The sequence below is a fragment of the Ascaphus truei genome, chromosome 13 (assembly GCF_040206685.1).
Source record: "Ascaphus truei isolate aAscTru1 chromosome 13, aAscTru1.hap1, whole genome shotgun sequence".
Taxonomy (NCBI): Eukaryota; Metazoa; Chordata; class Amphibia; order Anura; family Ascaphidae; genus Ascaphus; species Ascaphus truei.
The window spans coordinates 6,011,382-6,025,607 of record NC_134495.1 but is presented as its reverse complement, the minus strand read 5'-3'; the positions used below and the strand labels follow the sequence as shown (position 1 = coordinate 6,025,607).

Here is a 14,226-nt window from a genome sequence, read left to right as displayed (position 1 = left end):
AACTATTTATTATAATATTGTAACAAGAAACCCACAGGAGCCTAAATTAGGCTTGTTCCAAAAGCGCGTGTTATTTTCTGGTGCGTGTGCCGTGTATATTTAATTAAACACGCCCTCACTGGCTGAATTGCCGCCGTGATGTGGCCATCGCTGGCCCGCCGCGCAGAAGTCCAGTTTTTTTTTTTGACTTCTCAAAATGTAGTTGCGCCATTCGCGCTTGATCATGCGCATACGCGTACTGAGTGGGCCGGCCCTATCTTGCGCATGTCGTCGTGTGCGTAGTGGGGACGAGGCTAAGGCTCTCGGAGCCTTCCTAACCCTAAATCTAGGTGAGAGCAGGCCCCTATTCTATGTTAAAATCCCAAGTGCTACATATACCTCGCAAAACACACTCTTTTTTTATACAGTCTTCCCCCCTCTCTCATTCACCCCTCTCTCCTCATTCCCCCCTCTCTCCTCATTCCCCCCCCCTCTCTCTTCCATTCCCCCTCTCTTCTCTCTCCCCCCCCTCCTCTCTCTCCTCCCTCCCCTCCTCATACTTGAGGGTCTAGGTGAGAGTAACGCCATCTTTAGGTAAGACATGTTTAGATTCAAATAACATAACTCTAGTTAACGTGAGGCAGTGCTAAGTTAGCAGCAATTCGTTATCCCCTTAGCATTAACATCATGTTGTTTTTGCCCATAACTAGCTTTGTGGATTTGCGGAGATCTCTGGGAACATGACATCCGTTATGAGTCTAGAGTTAAATGAGCTCTGAGGGTCTGGATGGAAGAACTTCTAATCCTATCTTACAGTATATGCTGTGTGTAGGCTTCAGGGGGATAGATTGTTGCTATAATGCAATTATAATTTTTCCAAGATCTTGCCACATGTTCTCGGATATGTCTTCCTTTTTGGTAGGGGTTTTGATTATTCGTCCCTCTGTGCATCGAACACTTCCCCTGCCTGTTTCTCTTTTGGCCAGTAGGATTTCCCTGGTCAAGATAATGGTCTTTGCTAGTATTGTATCAAGCTTCATCGTATATCGGGTGGTATATAAATTCCGTTTGCTCGATGAAAGCAGAATATCATTCTGACTGCATTGGCAAGCTCACTGCAATACTTCTCCATAACCAGTGAGACACGCATGGAAATGACGGCCATTATTCTAATAGAAATGGCTACTTATGTTCACGATTATAAAAACATTGATGTTTTTAATTAGGGATTTATTATAAATTTAGAAGGGGAAAATAAGAAACGGATTGGAGAGGGTATGGGATGCAGAAATAGGGGAGTGGAAAAGGGAGACTTTAAACCAGGGGTGGCCAACTCAGTCCTCAAGGGCCACCAACAGGCCAGGTATTGGGTATATCCCTGCTTCAGCACAGGTGGTGCAGTCATTGACTGAGCCACTGATTGAGCCACCTATGCTGAAGCAGGGATATCCTGAAAACCTGACCTGTAGATGGCCCTTGAGGGCCGGAGTTGGTCACTTCTGATTTAGAATGGACACCCGTTCATCAAGTTGTTTTTTTCTAAATATAACGTCTCAATGGGATGGCCTTTTGGACTCAATCACTGTTGCAGCACAATGAATATGTCCTCTGAAAAATGAAGGTCCCGACTAATTCTAATTTATCTAGACCCCTGTTTTTTCCTCGGGATCTCCGGGTATTCATAAGGCGTCCCTGTAATTTTCAGGTCTCTAAAACGGTACCAAACACATAAGAATTTACAATGCATCTGATCTCAGACGCGCCTTTAGAGAGGGTCGGGGTTCCTTACATTGCATCTGATCTCAGACACGTTATTAGAGAGGGTTGGGGTTCCTCAGAATTTCACATACGGTTCCTTAACCAAAAAAAAGTTGAAAACCACTGATCTAGACAGTTTTTCCTCATCTTTTGCACTACCGATTGCAGCATAATAAATTGGTAACTGAGAATAAATTATAACTTCTCATATAAATCAGGGTAAAAGTTTAGTTCAAATTTCTAGTGCCCATATTTGTCCCGAAGATGTGTAAAATTGTCGTGCGTTGCGATGGCTTTTAATGTACCGCACACATCCCTCAGACACTCAAGGGGTTAATAAATCAGTGTACAGGGCTTTTAAAATAGTGTCACTATTCTATAGTGTACACGTACATGTGTACTGTAAGTTCTTGAGCTCTGCTGCATTTGTAAACTATTCTTATTTGTCCAATAAGTTATCACAATAAATCATGGTAACCATTATATTATTCCTAGGGGAGGTAAGATCGGTCGCCGATACAGAAAACCGTAAGGAAAAAAATAAACCACGTTGGGTGTAAAAATAAATATTATTTTGTTAGTGCTGCAGCTTTAAAAAAAAACCCAAAGTAATTTCCAGTGTTCTAGGAAAGAGCAGTAACACAAGTACATTACAATATCACATATTTTAATTTCTATACAGAGGCCGAAAAACACTGCAGAAGAAGCAAGTTAAGACCTTTTTTTATTTAACAGCAGATCTGTACATTCTAGCAAAATGCATTATTTAAAAATAAGTTACTTGTACAGTACATAAAATTCTGAAACAAAAATAAAGGCATTCTGCAGATATTCTAATTTACCGATTTTTAATTTATTTTTAATTTTTTACAATACATGTAAAATCTTTCATGTTGGCTAAACGAATGCTGCAGTCTCAATGTGTCCATACTTTAAGGTGCAGTTCCACTTGGCAAATGTATGAGTGGGTGCTGTCACTTAACCCCTTTGCTGCTAGGATGACTATTGCAGACCCCTCGGGCGGGCAGTGAGGAGATTAATGGTATACAGTTGCATGCAGAGCACGCCTTCCACTTTAAAGCTGCAATATCAGTCGGCCAGTTGAATTTTGCTGAATAGGGAAATGTTTGTCAATAGAGTGTTTTTGTTTTCCCTCCCCTTATCCAACAACCCTGTCCTTATCAGAGAGCCAATAAAGATAAGCAGAGACTCTGGGCTCGCTGCTCACACAGTGACATCACACACAAGGGAGCAGCCAGAGGAAATAACATCCCTCCCAAGTCTCCTTTTAACCAATAATAAAAATACTTCTAGTGTCAGATTTTGGTTAATTCACTTTGCTCCTAGGAGAAAATGCACATTAAATAGTTTAATGTCCGGTGTGTGTAATAGGTTTTCTAAGGTAGTACAGAAAGCCCCAGACTGGGCTCCTTGGGAACACACAGATAACGGAGAAAGCGTGCAAAAGCAGTTGCACAGTTGATCAGGGATGAGCATAGAGATAAACTGTTAGAAAATCACAACAGCAGGCACCTAAAGAGTTTGCTTAAAAAAAAAAAGGAACTTAAATCAGCATTTTCTCTCAAATTTCAAACTAACGAGATGTTTCACACTAGTATATGATCAGGATAAAGAAAAAGTTTTTCACAGCTTTATTGAAATTGTGCCATTGTTTTTAAAGCGGTATTTTAGGTTCAACGGAGGAGGTGATGTAGATCTTCTCTAAAAACCACAGCATTCTTAACACTTGACTGAACCTTGAAATACTGCTTTATCTGCCCCAAACACTATAAAATAATACACTGTTAGTAGAATACAGGAGCAAGTCTTAGGTCTCGGACAGACGATGGCGTTTCAGGAATCCTGTTGCTCTAATTTTGCGCTGGCTTTTTATTTAACTCTAATTGCCAGAGGCCGGCAAACGAATGTTGAATCTGGACATTTGCTCGTGCCTATCTCGCCGGTGTTTGGCCGTCGTTGGACATTCGGCCACCAGTCGTTTTGCCAATAAGGTGTTAACTTTGCGGTTACGGTACAGGGTTAAGGATCAGGATTTTAGGGTAAGGGTTTAAGGTTTCAAGGTAGGGGATTTGGGTAAGTGGTTTAGGTTTTTAGGGTAAGGGGTTAAGGTTTTTAGCATAGGTGGTAGGGTTAGTATTTAGGGGTTTTGGGGTAACGTTAGGGACTTACCTTGGTGGTGAAACAGCTGACGTTGAGACGTCCGTGAGTGGCGGTGGCGACTGTGGCGGCAAAATTGCTGCAACCAAATGTATTGCCCGATCTAATGCAAGTCCATATACCACTGACACTAGTTTCAACAACAAATGATCTGTTATCAGAGGTTAAAATGGGTAATTAATATGAAAATGGGAGATGATTTGGTGCACTCTTATAACTTACTGGGTGCGCTTCTCTCCCACCTGCGAGAAAACGGGTAACACGGCGGTGACCATGTTTGGCTTTTGGTCACACTGAGGTCTCTGGCAGTACCACTTATTGCAACCTTTTATCAAATGCAGAGCGACACAATGCATCTCAATTTGCAACCATTTTAATTGCTATTAATTTGCTTTCTCTTTTGCTGAAATTTCTGCCACTCATTTCCCCGCTGTGACTTGTTCTGTGTTAGCAACAGTGACTTGATGCTACTGGAGTATTAGTAACATTGACTTGATGCTACTGGAGTATGTGGGGAGCTGGAATGCTAATGCATTCGCTGCACTCCTATCTGCTGGGACTGGGGGTGTCTCGGGGGTGCGATTCATTCATCATCTCATTGGCTGCTGATGCACAGGGCAGCTGTTAATGCTGACCCGATTTTATAGGCCTATGCGTCGTTTATGCTCTGCAAACCGACAACCAGTTTCCTCTTTCATGCAAATAGTTTATTTGGGAAACTAGGTAGAAAGATGTTAAAACACACCTTGTTAGTTGGGGAGAGCAGGCGTACTGGAAGTTGCTTATAGAAGCGGACTGCAATGCTTTACAGAACCAATGCGTTGCTGACTCCTTTGGTGGTGAGACCATGGTCTCAATAAACCCAAGTGGTCACGCCTAGCTTTCTCTGTATACTTGGGCTCCTGCTGTGTAAGTAAAGGTTGATGCACATTGTTTGATGAGGCCATTTACTTTATGGAGCTACTGCTAAAGGGGGGGGAGGAGGGAGAGAGGGGAGAAAGAAATGAGCCCCCTCCCCCACCCCCGAAACAATACTGTATGAGGATTGTATATGTGTGGGAAGATGGGCCACACTAACCTGCTTCCCGTTGAGGGAGGCACCTTCTCACAATACGTTGCGAGCTGTTTTATTACTATTACACCCGGGCGAGAGCTTTTCAATAAGGCAACAGCGTTCTATGGAGGAATTACTTTAAACTCGGGGTGACCAACTCCAGTCCTCAAGGGCCACCAACGGGTCAGGTTTTAAGGATATCCCTGCTTCACAGGTTGCTCAATCAGTGGCGGTCTTTGACTGCCACCTGAGCTGAAGCAGGATTACCCTTAACCTGACCCGCTGGTGGCCCTTGAGGACTGGAGTTGGCCGCCCCTGGCATAAGGTCCTGGAGGCAAATGAATGTGGTGTTGGCTAATCCATGTGACACTCTTGGCTGCTTTTCCATAATTTAACCCCGGTGCTGCTGGAGGACCTGCAGGACATTGCTTTACCAGCAAACAGACACAGAAACGACGAGTGTCGCTAGTTCTGCGCCTGCCGCAGCCGCAGCCGCACCCCCCACACGTCCCTCTTTATTTAACTATCAACGACTAACTCAAAGGGGATAACGTGTTTTCAATATGAAACAGACATTTAATATATCATTTGGAGCAGATTTGTCTTATTTTATTTAAAAAGTGCAGCAAATCCTTACAGGGCCTTGCGAATATTTGTGATTACAACAAAATGAATGCGCCTTTTAAAACGCAGCAGTACAAAACTGAGGAAGAGATGCGCCCTTGTGTGCTTACAGCACTGACAGGGTTAAAATGGCAAACGCGAGGTAATCTGAACTATTTAATGCTTCCTAGACTTGTGTTTTTGTAACAGGCATGTGAGATGACTATTAGTGTTTCAAATGATCTATTTTCATTAGCCCAGCTGGATGTTATACCGGGGCCTGCCAAGAAAATCTCTCAAATACCGTGCGCTTACTTCCTCTTCCGATTGCCGTTTTGGAGCCAAAACCAACAAGAATGAAAAAGAAATGTTCCCTGCAGAAGGGAGACGAGTGTGTTCTGAGATGATCCAGTCACACATTTACAACACAACCTACGATATGAGCTTCAGCGAAAACCTGAGACGTTTGCCATTGTGGTTTGTGGCTGCCCACCAGTTGCCTCTTTCATGGTGGACCTAGCGTGCCAGAGTCTTTTGCCTTTAATGTGTAGTTCTGCCTTTTTGGGAGGGGGTGTTTAAACCCCCACCTTCTTACCTGAGCCAAATGCTACCATTTTTTGCGCCAGGGCCCACTGATTCCTGAGATACTAGTGAAATTAGCAGGGTTAAATCACCCCCTCAAGGGAAACAAAATGGCCACCAATAAGACACTGCATCCTCATTTGTGGAGGCTTCTCACGGGGCGGTCATTTAAAAACCAGGCAGTTATAGTGTCAACGTCACCTGTGTTTTGGGAAAGGAGCTGGAAATAGTACAGGTCAGCACGGGGAAAGACCCTCTGATTCCAATCCTGTACAAAATGGAGGTTATGGTGGGTTGCTTCTTTTAAGACACACGTTTTGAGTTGGCAAAAGGGTTAACATTGCAGTTTTAAATCAATGTCAAACCGGTTTAAGAAACTTCTGGGACTTGTGTTTGTAGGAAGATTTGCATCTGATCTGTGATTACACCTTGGTTAGTGGTGGTTACATTGTGGAGAAGACCTTTCTAAGCGTACGACTTCTGGCTGTGCCATTGCGTTCGGCAAGAGGCACCCACAATGCATTGGAGGCAGCTCTAGCAGCAAAAGGGTTAACTCTCTCCCCTCTCCTATAAAAAGCCCATTAAGGTAACCTAACAACCAAGTGCTTTACAGAAAGGGAGGGAGAAAGAATGGGAATGAATTCTTTGCAAGTGATCAGAAAACTATTTTTAAAGTAGATTTTTTTCCCCCCCGTTTTATACTTTTGCATTTTATATTACTCTGTGTCTTTTTAATGCCTTTGCTTTCTTGCTGCTATTTTCTGTATTTTTATTTCCTGCTGTCTTTTTAAAGCCGTTTGGTGACGTACCTGCTTCCTAACCACAGCTATGGCTGCTTGGGTCCCGGACTGAGTGTCACATCATCATTGCATTACCTGCTTCACGGTGCTTTGTCAGGGATGCTCAACTCCCCCTCAACAGGTCAGGTTTTCGGGACATCCCTGCTTCAGCACAGGTGGCTCAATGAGAGGCTCAGTCGAAGATGTTGATCCACCTGTGCTGAAGCTGGGATATCCTGAAAACCTGACCTGTTGGAGCTTGAGGACTGCAGTTGAGCGTACACTTTCCTCTTCAGCGGTTGATAAAACGCTCGACTGAAAAATATTGCAACCAAATGATTTGAAAAGGGAGAGAAACTGCAGAAAGAACAGATCTGACAGCCGAAAGGGGTACAGCCTCTAACAGGGCAAAGTGACCTTAAACGTCAAGTTGCTTTGTGAAGACCAGTTCCAGCGGCTTATCTCATTGCAGAGGGCTCTTTAATGCTGTTGTGTAATGCTGTTGTGTAAGGCACATGGGAAATAAACAGAACACGTTGCAGGTCGGCCTGTAACTTCTATACAATGCATGGGGCACACGCTGTGCTGTAAGAGGAGACGTATATTCTAAGACCATCTCACCCTCAACTTGGTGTTCAGTGTTCGTCACTTCATAATTAACATTGCAGGTTAACCAAACAGGTTCAGGTTTTAAGGATATCCCAGCTTCAGCACAAAATCCGTGCTGATAGAGCCACCTGTGCTGAAGCAGGGATATCCTTAAAACCTAGCCTAAGGTACCAGCAGTGTCCTTTCTTTGCAGGGTGTACCTCCTGGAGCAGAAATACTCCATGTAGATATTACTACACCCCAACAACAACAAAGCAGACAGATTGCTAGCAACTTTTCCCGGCTGGAGAAGGCCGGCGTTTAACCTGCCGAGCGGCAGCAAGCGATTAACCAGAGCCCTTTAACAGGCCTAATTGGATATCATCCAACGGGAGTGTAAGAGTTGGATCATTAACCCACCCTCGATTATTATATTAATAATACAAAATAACAAAAAGACATTCTGTGTCCGATCAGCGCATATTAAGGCCCTGGTAATAGTTCAAAGGTCAATGTGTCCGTTCTGTATGTACACGCACGGCCGCCTTGTCATAGGGGCGTGTAAGGATTGTCTATGGCTCGCATGTGCCCCCGAGAAGGCGAGTCCATTTCGTAGTCGGACTCGCGGTGCCGGCTAGCCGGCGGCCGGCCGGCCTCGCTCTGCAGAAAGCTGCGCGCCAGTTCGTCCGGAGGCGGCACGAGGTGGAAGATTTGCTCGGAGTACGAGCTGCGGTGAATGTCCTCGGCGAGCTGACGCCGGAGCAGACTCGGGGACGGGAGGTGAGCCAAGCTGCGCTCGGAACTCCAGCGCCGGACCGGCAGCGGGAACAGTAATGAATTGACCGCGGGGCTCTGATCTGCGTGAAGGAAACGAGAGGTTAGTATCTATAAGGGGGGGGTCCATCTCCAGTGTTAAACGTGATGTTCTCCACCTCTAGCGTCTGCAGTACGCTATACACGGCGCTGGGGAGACCTCCATTTTAACTTCCCAGACACTTAATATTGCAAACGCTTATATCTCCCGCATGAAGCATCAAGACTTAAAGGGTTGAAAAGGAGGGCAAGAAGGGTGCAAATAAGTCAGTCTACACCAGGGGTGCACAAACTTTTTAGTCTGCGCCCCCCTGCCTGCACTCCACCCCTCCCCTTACCTTGTCACAGCTGTTTCTGACATGTCACAATGTCATTTTGCGTCATGTTGCCTGAATCCGCGGAGACCGGGTAAGTGAGTTACAGAGGCCTTGCGTGTGATCCCCGGCATTTCAGTTAAATGCTTTGGGGAAGAACGCAGCCCCTTGCTGCTGCTTTAATGTTGTCAGCGAAAATGTTGGGTCTGTCTAGTTCAGGGGGGCTCAACTCCAGTCCACAATCCGCCCCCCCCCCCCATAGGTCAGGTTTTCAGGATATCCCTGCTTCAGCACAAGTGGCTCAAGCAGGGTTATCCATAAAACCTGGCCTGTTGGTGGCCCTTGAGGGCTGAGTTTGAGACCCCTGCTTTGAAGCATGTAATTGCCCATCACTGCAGGGTTCAATACTGGAGCTAATGAACTTTTAGTGGCGTCCAACACTGAGTGGGAATAAATCCCTATATCGGCCTCGTGCTGGAGAAGAAAGTCCAGCTTCGTGCAAATACAAGGGGCTAAAATATTCACCAGCCCTGGGGCGAGGCGGCGCCGCCGCAATGTCAAATGCAAATAACCTTTAACGCGGAACATGGCTGCCGTTAGTGTGAGCGTTTCACTCCGCGCAGTTACTGGAAGTGGGCGGTTCGCGTCGCTAAACTAAGTGTCTACTTCCCAAATAACAGTTTGATTAGAGGATAAAAAATGAAGATATTTTTAACCAGTTTAGTCCAAACATTACTTTAGTTCTCTCTCCCCCCTCCCTCATCCCCCCTCCCTCCCTAATTCCCCCCTCCCCCTCCCCCCTCCATCCTGACAGTGTGAGCTGCTACTTTTCTCAATTAAATATACTGAAGGAAAAAAAAAGTTTTTAAATAACATCTTTGCCTCTGATCAATGAATTAATTCAGCAAAGCGACGAGCTCGGCCCCAAACCCGCACAGCTGTGCCTGCGCTATATATAACTTTGCTTATAACTAGACGCCTTGTGCGACGGTCCGTGGTGAGCGGACCTTCTGACACGTGCTCTGGGGTCTGCGGTGGGTTTGTGACGGTGACACGACGAGGCGGGAATGTTTCCTCCATCTCGGTTGAAGAATTGCTGTACACATTTTTTTCCTAAATGCTGTAAATACGCTGGAAACGGACACTTTGTAAATGCCCCCCGTAATCTCATTGTGTCTGGTTGCAACCAACGTCCAGCTTCTGAATACCGAAGCAGTGTTAAAACGAATACATACAAATCCTAACACCGCTTTCCTTAGCTGGGTTGCCGGCTCTGTACTTTCCTAATGCTGCCACAAGCTGGAGATTCGGGGCGATCTCTGCCAAGACTTATGAGTGTTTGTGCCGCTGCAAGTTTCGATTTCTGTTGGTTGAGGCGGGGAGGCCACGGCACCAGCGTGCCACGAGGCATCCAGCACAGCGTGGTCACGTTACCCCGGAAACGAAGGAGTCCTCTTCCATTTCCCTTCACTGCAGATCCGATTTAAGATCATTGGCTGGGGACTACATCCTGGGAGCACCCAAGGGGTTCAATCATTGGGGTTCTAGCCGGGTAAGTGGGATGTCCCAGATCTGTGTGCGCGTGCGCCTGCGTGCGCGAGATACCACGGAATAAATATCTTCGTACAGCTGCGCTATTCTGCCCCCCTTTCCCATGGCCGGTGCGTTAAAATTAAATGTTGCCCCTCGGGCGACACAATGGGGTGATGCAGCGACTGGGGTTTGCTGCATTACATTCGTAAGCTAACTATATTATACTCCTATATGTAACATGCACACGTGACTGGCGGGTGGGCCATGAGCGGCCTTAGCGGGACTCCCCAGCTCCCTCCTCTCCGCCCCGTCGGCGCCGGGCTCCAAATTCCGCCCCACAGGAGAGGAGGGAGCTGGGAAGTCCCCGAACCGAACCACTGCTCACCCCAAGGTATGGAGGGGGGGGGGAGGTGTGTATAGGGGGGAGGTTTTACTTTATGCAACGTCTGTTGTCGTGGCGACGCACCGGTGTTATACCGTGACATCATGGTGATGCGCCGCCATGACAACGTAACGCGGTGACATCATTCCGCTGCAGGTATTGTTAACGGGAAATTGGTTTTCTACATGTTGCATATGAGCGCGTCGTGTAGCACCATCTGTTGTGGAAGATAGCCATGCCGAGATTATGTACCAAAATCTTTCAGTCATGGAGACAATGTAAAATGGAAGCAAAGCATGCTGGGAAATCGTAGTCCCGCCTCTGGGGCTCGCAGCGAGGGACCGCGCTCAAATCACCACAATAACCGTTCTGTATAAGCGCTGGATGCTAAGAGATAATGGGGAAGGGCAGGTGAATGTGCCCTGTGTCTGGTTGTAGCCACTTCCTGCTTCATGTTGCAAAGCCAGCAACCAACATCACACGAAGACCCGCGGTCTGTGAGCAGGGTGACTGGCTCTGCACTTCTGTAACCCCGGCTGTGCTGTAAATGCTGTGCAATACGCACGCGTACGCTTGTAGGGGTCCGTGTTAAAGTGGATAAGAAGCAAAAGGTGGATGTGCTCACAAATGATATCTGTATTAGCTGTATACTGACCAACACAAAACATGTGTCTTTACCTGGACCTTGCGTTGAACGTAAAACCCTCCTGTACCGTCTCCTATAAACAACACACTGTGACACCGGCGGCTGTGTAGCCATGCTACACCGAGCGTAACACACAAGCAGAACACACTGCGCCCCCACACTAACCTTGCGGCTGAACGGCGGCGACCACGTAACTGGACAACTTCACATCGCAGGCGGCGCCGCACTCCAGGGGGATGGGGTGCAGGCGGAAGTAGTGAAGCATGTCCACCACGGACAGGAACCGGAGGTGCTGGACACGACACTGAGCCCGGTCTGTCACCGTGAGACGTAAGTGCTGGGGAGAGAGGAGCCGGTCATTCATTCCGTCACCGCGGGTCAGTCACCTTCACGGAGGGGAGAGGTTATTCTACGAACGCTCAGGAAATGTCGGGGAGAGAGGAGACGGTCAGTCCCACGTCACCGCGGGTCAGTCACCTTCACGGAGGGGAGAGGTTATTCTACGAACGCTCAGGAAATGTCGGGGAGAGAGGAGACGGTCAGTCCCACGTCACCGCGGGTCAGTCACCTTCACGGAGGGGAGAGGTTATCCTACGAACGCTCAGGAAATGTCATGGAGAGAGGAGCCGGTCATTCCCACGTCACCGCGGGTCAGTCACCTTCACGGAGGGAAGAGGTTATCCTACGAACGCTCAGGAAATGTCGGGGAGAGAGGAGACGGTCAGTCCCACGTCACCGCGGGTCAGTCACCTTCACGGAGGGGAGAGGTTATCCTACGAACGGTCAGGAAATGTCGGGGAGAGAGGAGCCGGTCATTCATTCCCACGTCACCGCGGGTCAGTCACCTTCACGGAGGGGAGAGGTTATCCTACGAACGCTCAGGAAATGTCGGGGAGAGAGGAGACGGTCATTCAGTCCCACGTCACCGCGGGTCAGTCACCTTCACGGAGGGGAGAGGTTATTCTACGAACAGTCAGGAAATGTCGGGGAGAGAGGAGCCGGTCATTCATTCCCACGTCACCGCGGGTCAGTCACCTTCACGGAGGGGAGAGGTTATCCTACGAACGCTCAGGAAATGTCGGGGAGAGAGGAGCCGGTCAGTCCCACGTCACCGCGGGTCAGTCACCTTCACGGAGGGGAGAGGTTATTCTACGAACGCTCAGGAAATGTCGGGGAGAGAGGAGACGGTCAGTCCCACGTCACCGCGGGTCAGTCACCTTCACGGAGGGGAGAGGTTATTCTACGAACGCTCAGGAAATGTCGGGGAGAGAGGAGACGGTCAGTACCACGTCACCGCGGGTCAGTCACCTTCACGGAGGGGAGAGGTTATCCTACGAACGCTCAGGAAATGTCGGGGAGAGAGGAGCCGGTCATTCAGTCCCACGTCACCGCGGGTCAGTCACCTTCACGGAGGGGAGAGGTTATCCTACGAACGCTCAGGAAATGTCGGGGAGAGAGGAGCCGGTCATTCATTCCCACGTCACCGCGGGTCAGTCACCTTCACGGAGGGGAGAGGTTATTCTACGAACGGTCAGGAAATGTCGGGGAGAGAGGAGCCGGTCATTCATTCCCACGTCACCGCGGGTCAGTCACCTTCACGGAGGGGAGAGGTTATCCTACGAACGCTCAGGAAATGTCGGGGAGAGAGGAGCCGGTCAGTCCCACGTCACCGCGGGTCAGTCACCTTCACGGAGGGGAAAGGTTATTCTACGAACGCTCAGGAAATGTCGGGGAGAGAGGAGACGGTCAGTCCCACGTCACCGCGGGTCAGTCACCTTCACGGAGGGGAGAGGTTATCCTACGAACGCTCAGGAAATGTCGGGGAGGAGCCGGTCATTCCCACGTCACCGCGGGTCAGTCACCTTCACGGAGGGGAGAGGTTATCCTACGAACGCTCAGGAAATGTCGGGGAGAGAGGAGCCGGTCATTCATTCCCACGTCACCGCGGGTCAGTCACCTTCACGGAGGGGAGAGATTATCCTACGAACGCTCAGGAAATGTCGGGGAGAGAGGAGACGGTCAGTCCCACGTCACCGCGGGTCAGTCACCTTCACGGAGGGGAGAGGTTATCCTACGAACGCTCAGGAAATGTCGGGGAGAGAGGAGCCGGTCATTCCCACGTCACCGCGGGTCAGTCACCTTCACGGAGGGGAGAGGTTATTCTACGAACGCTCAGGAAATGTCGGGGGAGAAAATCTCTAGTTTCATCACGTCGTTCAAATTGAAGTTAACAAATGTAGACGTGTTGCTCCCCGGGTGTCATCGTGGTGGGGACGGCAGCCGTGCCCACGGTTCACGTGTAACAGGCTGACACTGGCGTAGGCGCACGCTCCTCATAAGAACATAAGGTGCATAGTTCCAAATAAAGAGTGGTACCGGCTCAGGGCGTGGTGTGTACCACGGAAAATCCCCAACAGGAACACGCCGAGTAACGCCAGCTTTAAATAAATAATATTTACTGCGTCCTTCCATCAAGATAACGTCACGCGGACATCTCTCCGCAGGGGCCGCTGCTAGTGAGGGGACACGGCTCCGACTGGGGACACAATGAGCTAGTGAGGGGACACGGCTCCGACTGGGGACACAAGGAGCTAGTGAGGGGACACATGTCCGGCTGGGGACACAATGCGCTAGTGAGGGGACACGGGTCCGGCTGGGGACACAATGAGCTAGTGAGGGGACACAATGAGCTAATGAGGAGACACGGGTCCGACTGGGGACACAATGAGCTAGTGAGGGGACACGGGTCCGGCTGGGGACACAATGAGCTAGTGAGGGGACACAATGAGCTAATGAGGGGACACGGGTCCGACTGGGGACACAATGAGCTAGTGAGGGGACACAATGAGCTAATGAGGGGACACGGGTCCGACTGGGGACAATGAGCTAGTGAGGGGACACGGGTCCGGCTGTGGACACAATGCGCTAGTGAGGGGACATGGCTCCGACTGGGGACACAATGAGCTAGTGAGGGGACACGGCTCCGGCTGTGGACACAATGCGCTAGTGAGGGGACA

At 48.8% G+C, this 14,226-nt stretch overlaps 1 protein-coding gene across 3 annotated transcripts in view; it reads right to left on the bottom strand.

Annotated features, from left to right (window-relative positions):
- Positions 1-2,383: 2,383 nt before the first annotated feature.
- SH2B3 (SH2B adaptor protein 3) overlaps positions 2,384-14,226 on the bottom strand; it is a 151,114-nt gene continuing 139,271 nt past the window's right edge. For all 3 annotated transcript variants that reach the window (XM_075568172.1, XM_075568173.1, XM_075568171.1), the window contains 2 exons: positions 11,375-11,546; positions 2,384-8,378 (listed from right to left, as the gene is read on the bottom strand). In XM_075568172.1, coding sequence (XP_075424287.1) covers positions 8,071-8,378; positions 11,375-11,546 — 480 coding nt within the window. In that variant the 3' untranslated portion in view covers positions 2,384-8,070. The remainder of the gene's footprint in view (positions 8,379-11,374; positions 11,547-14,226) is intronic.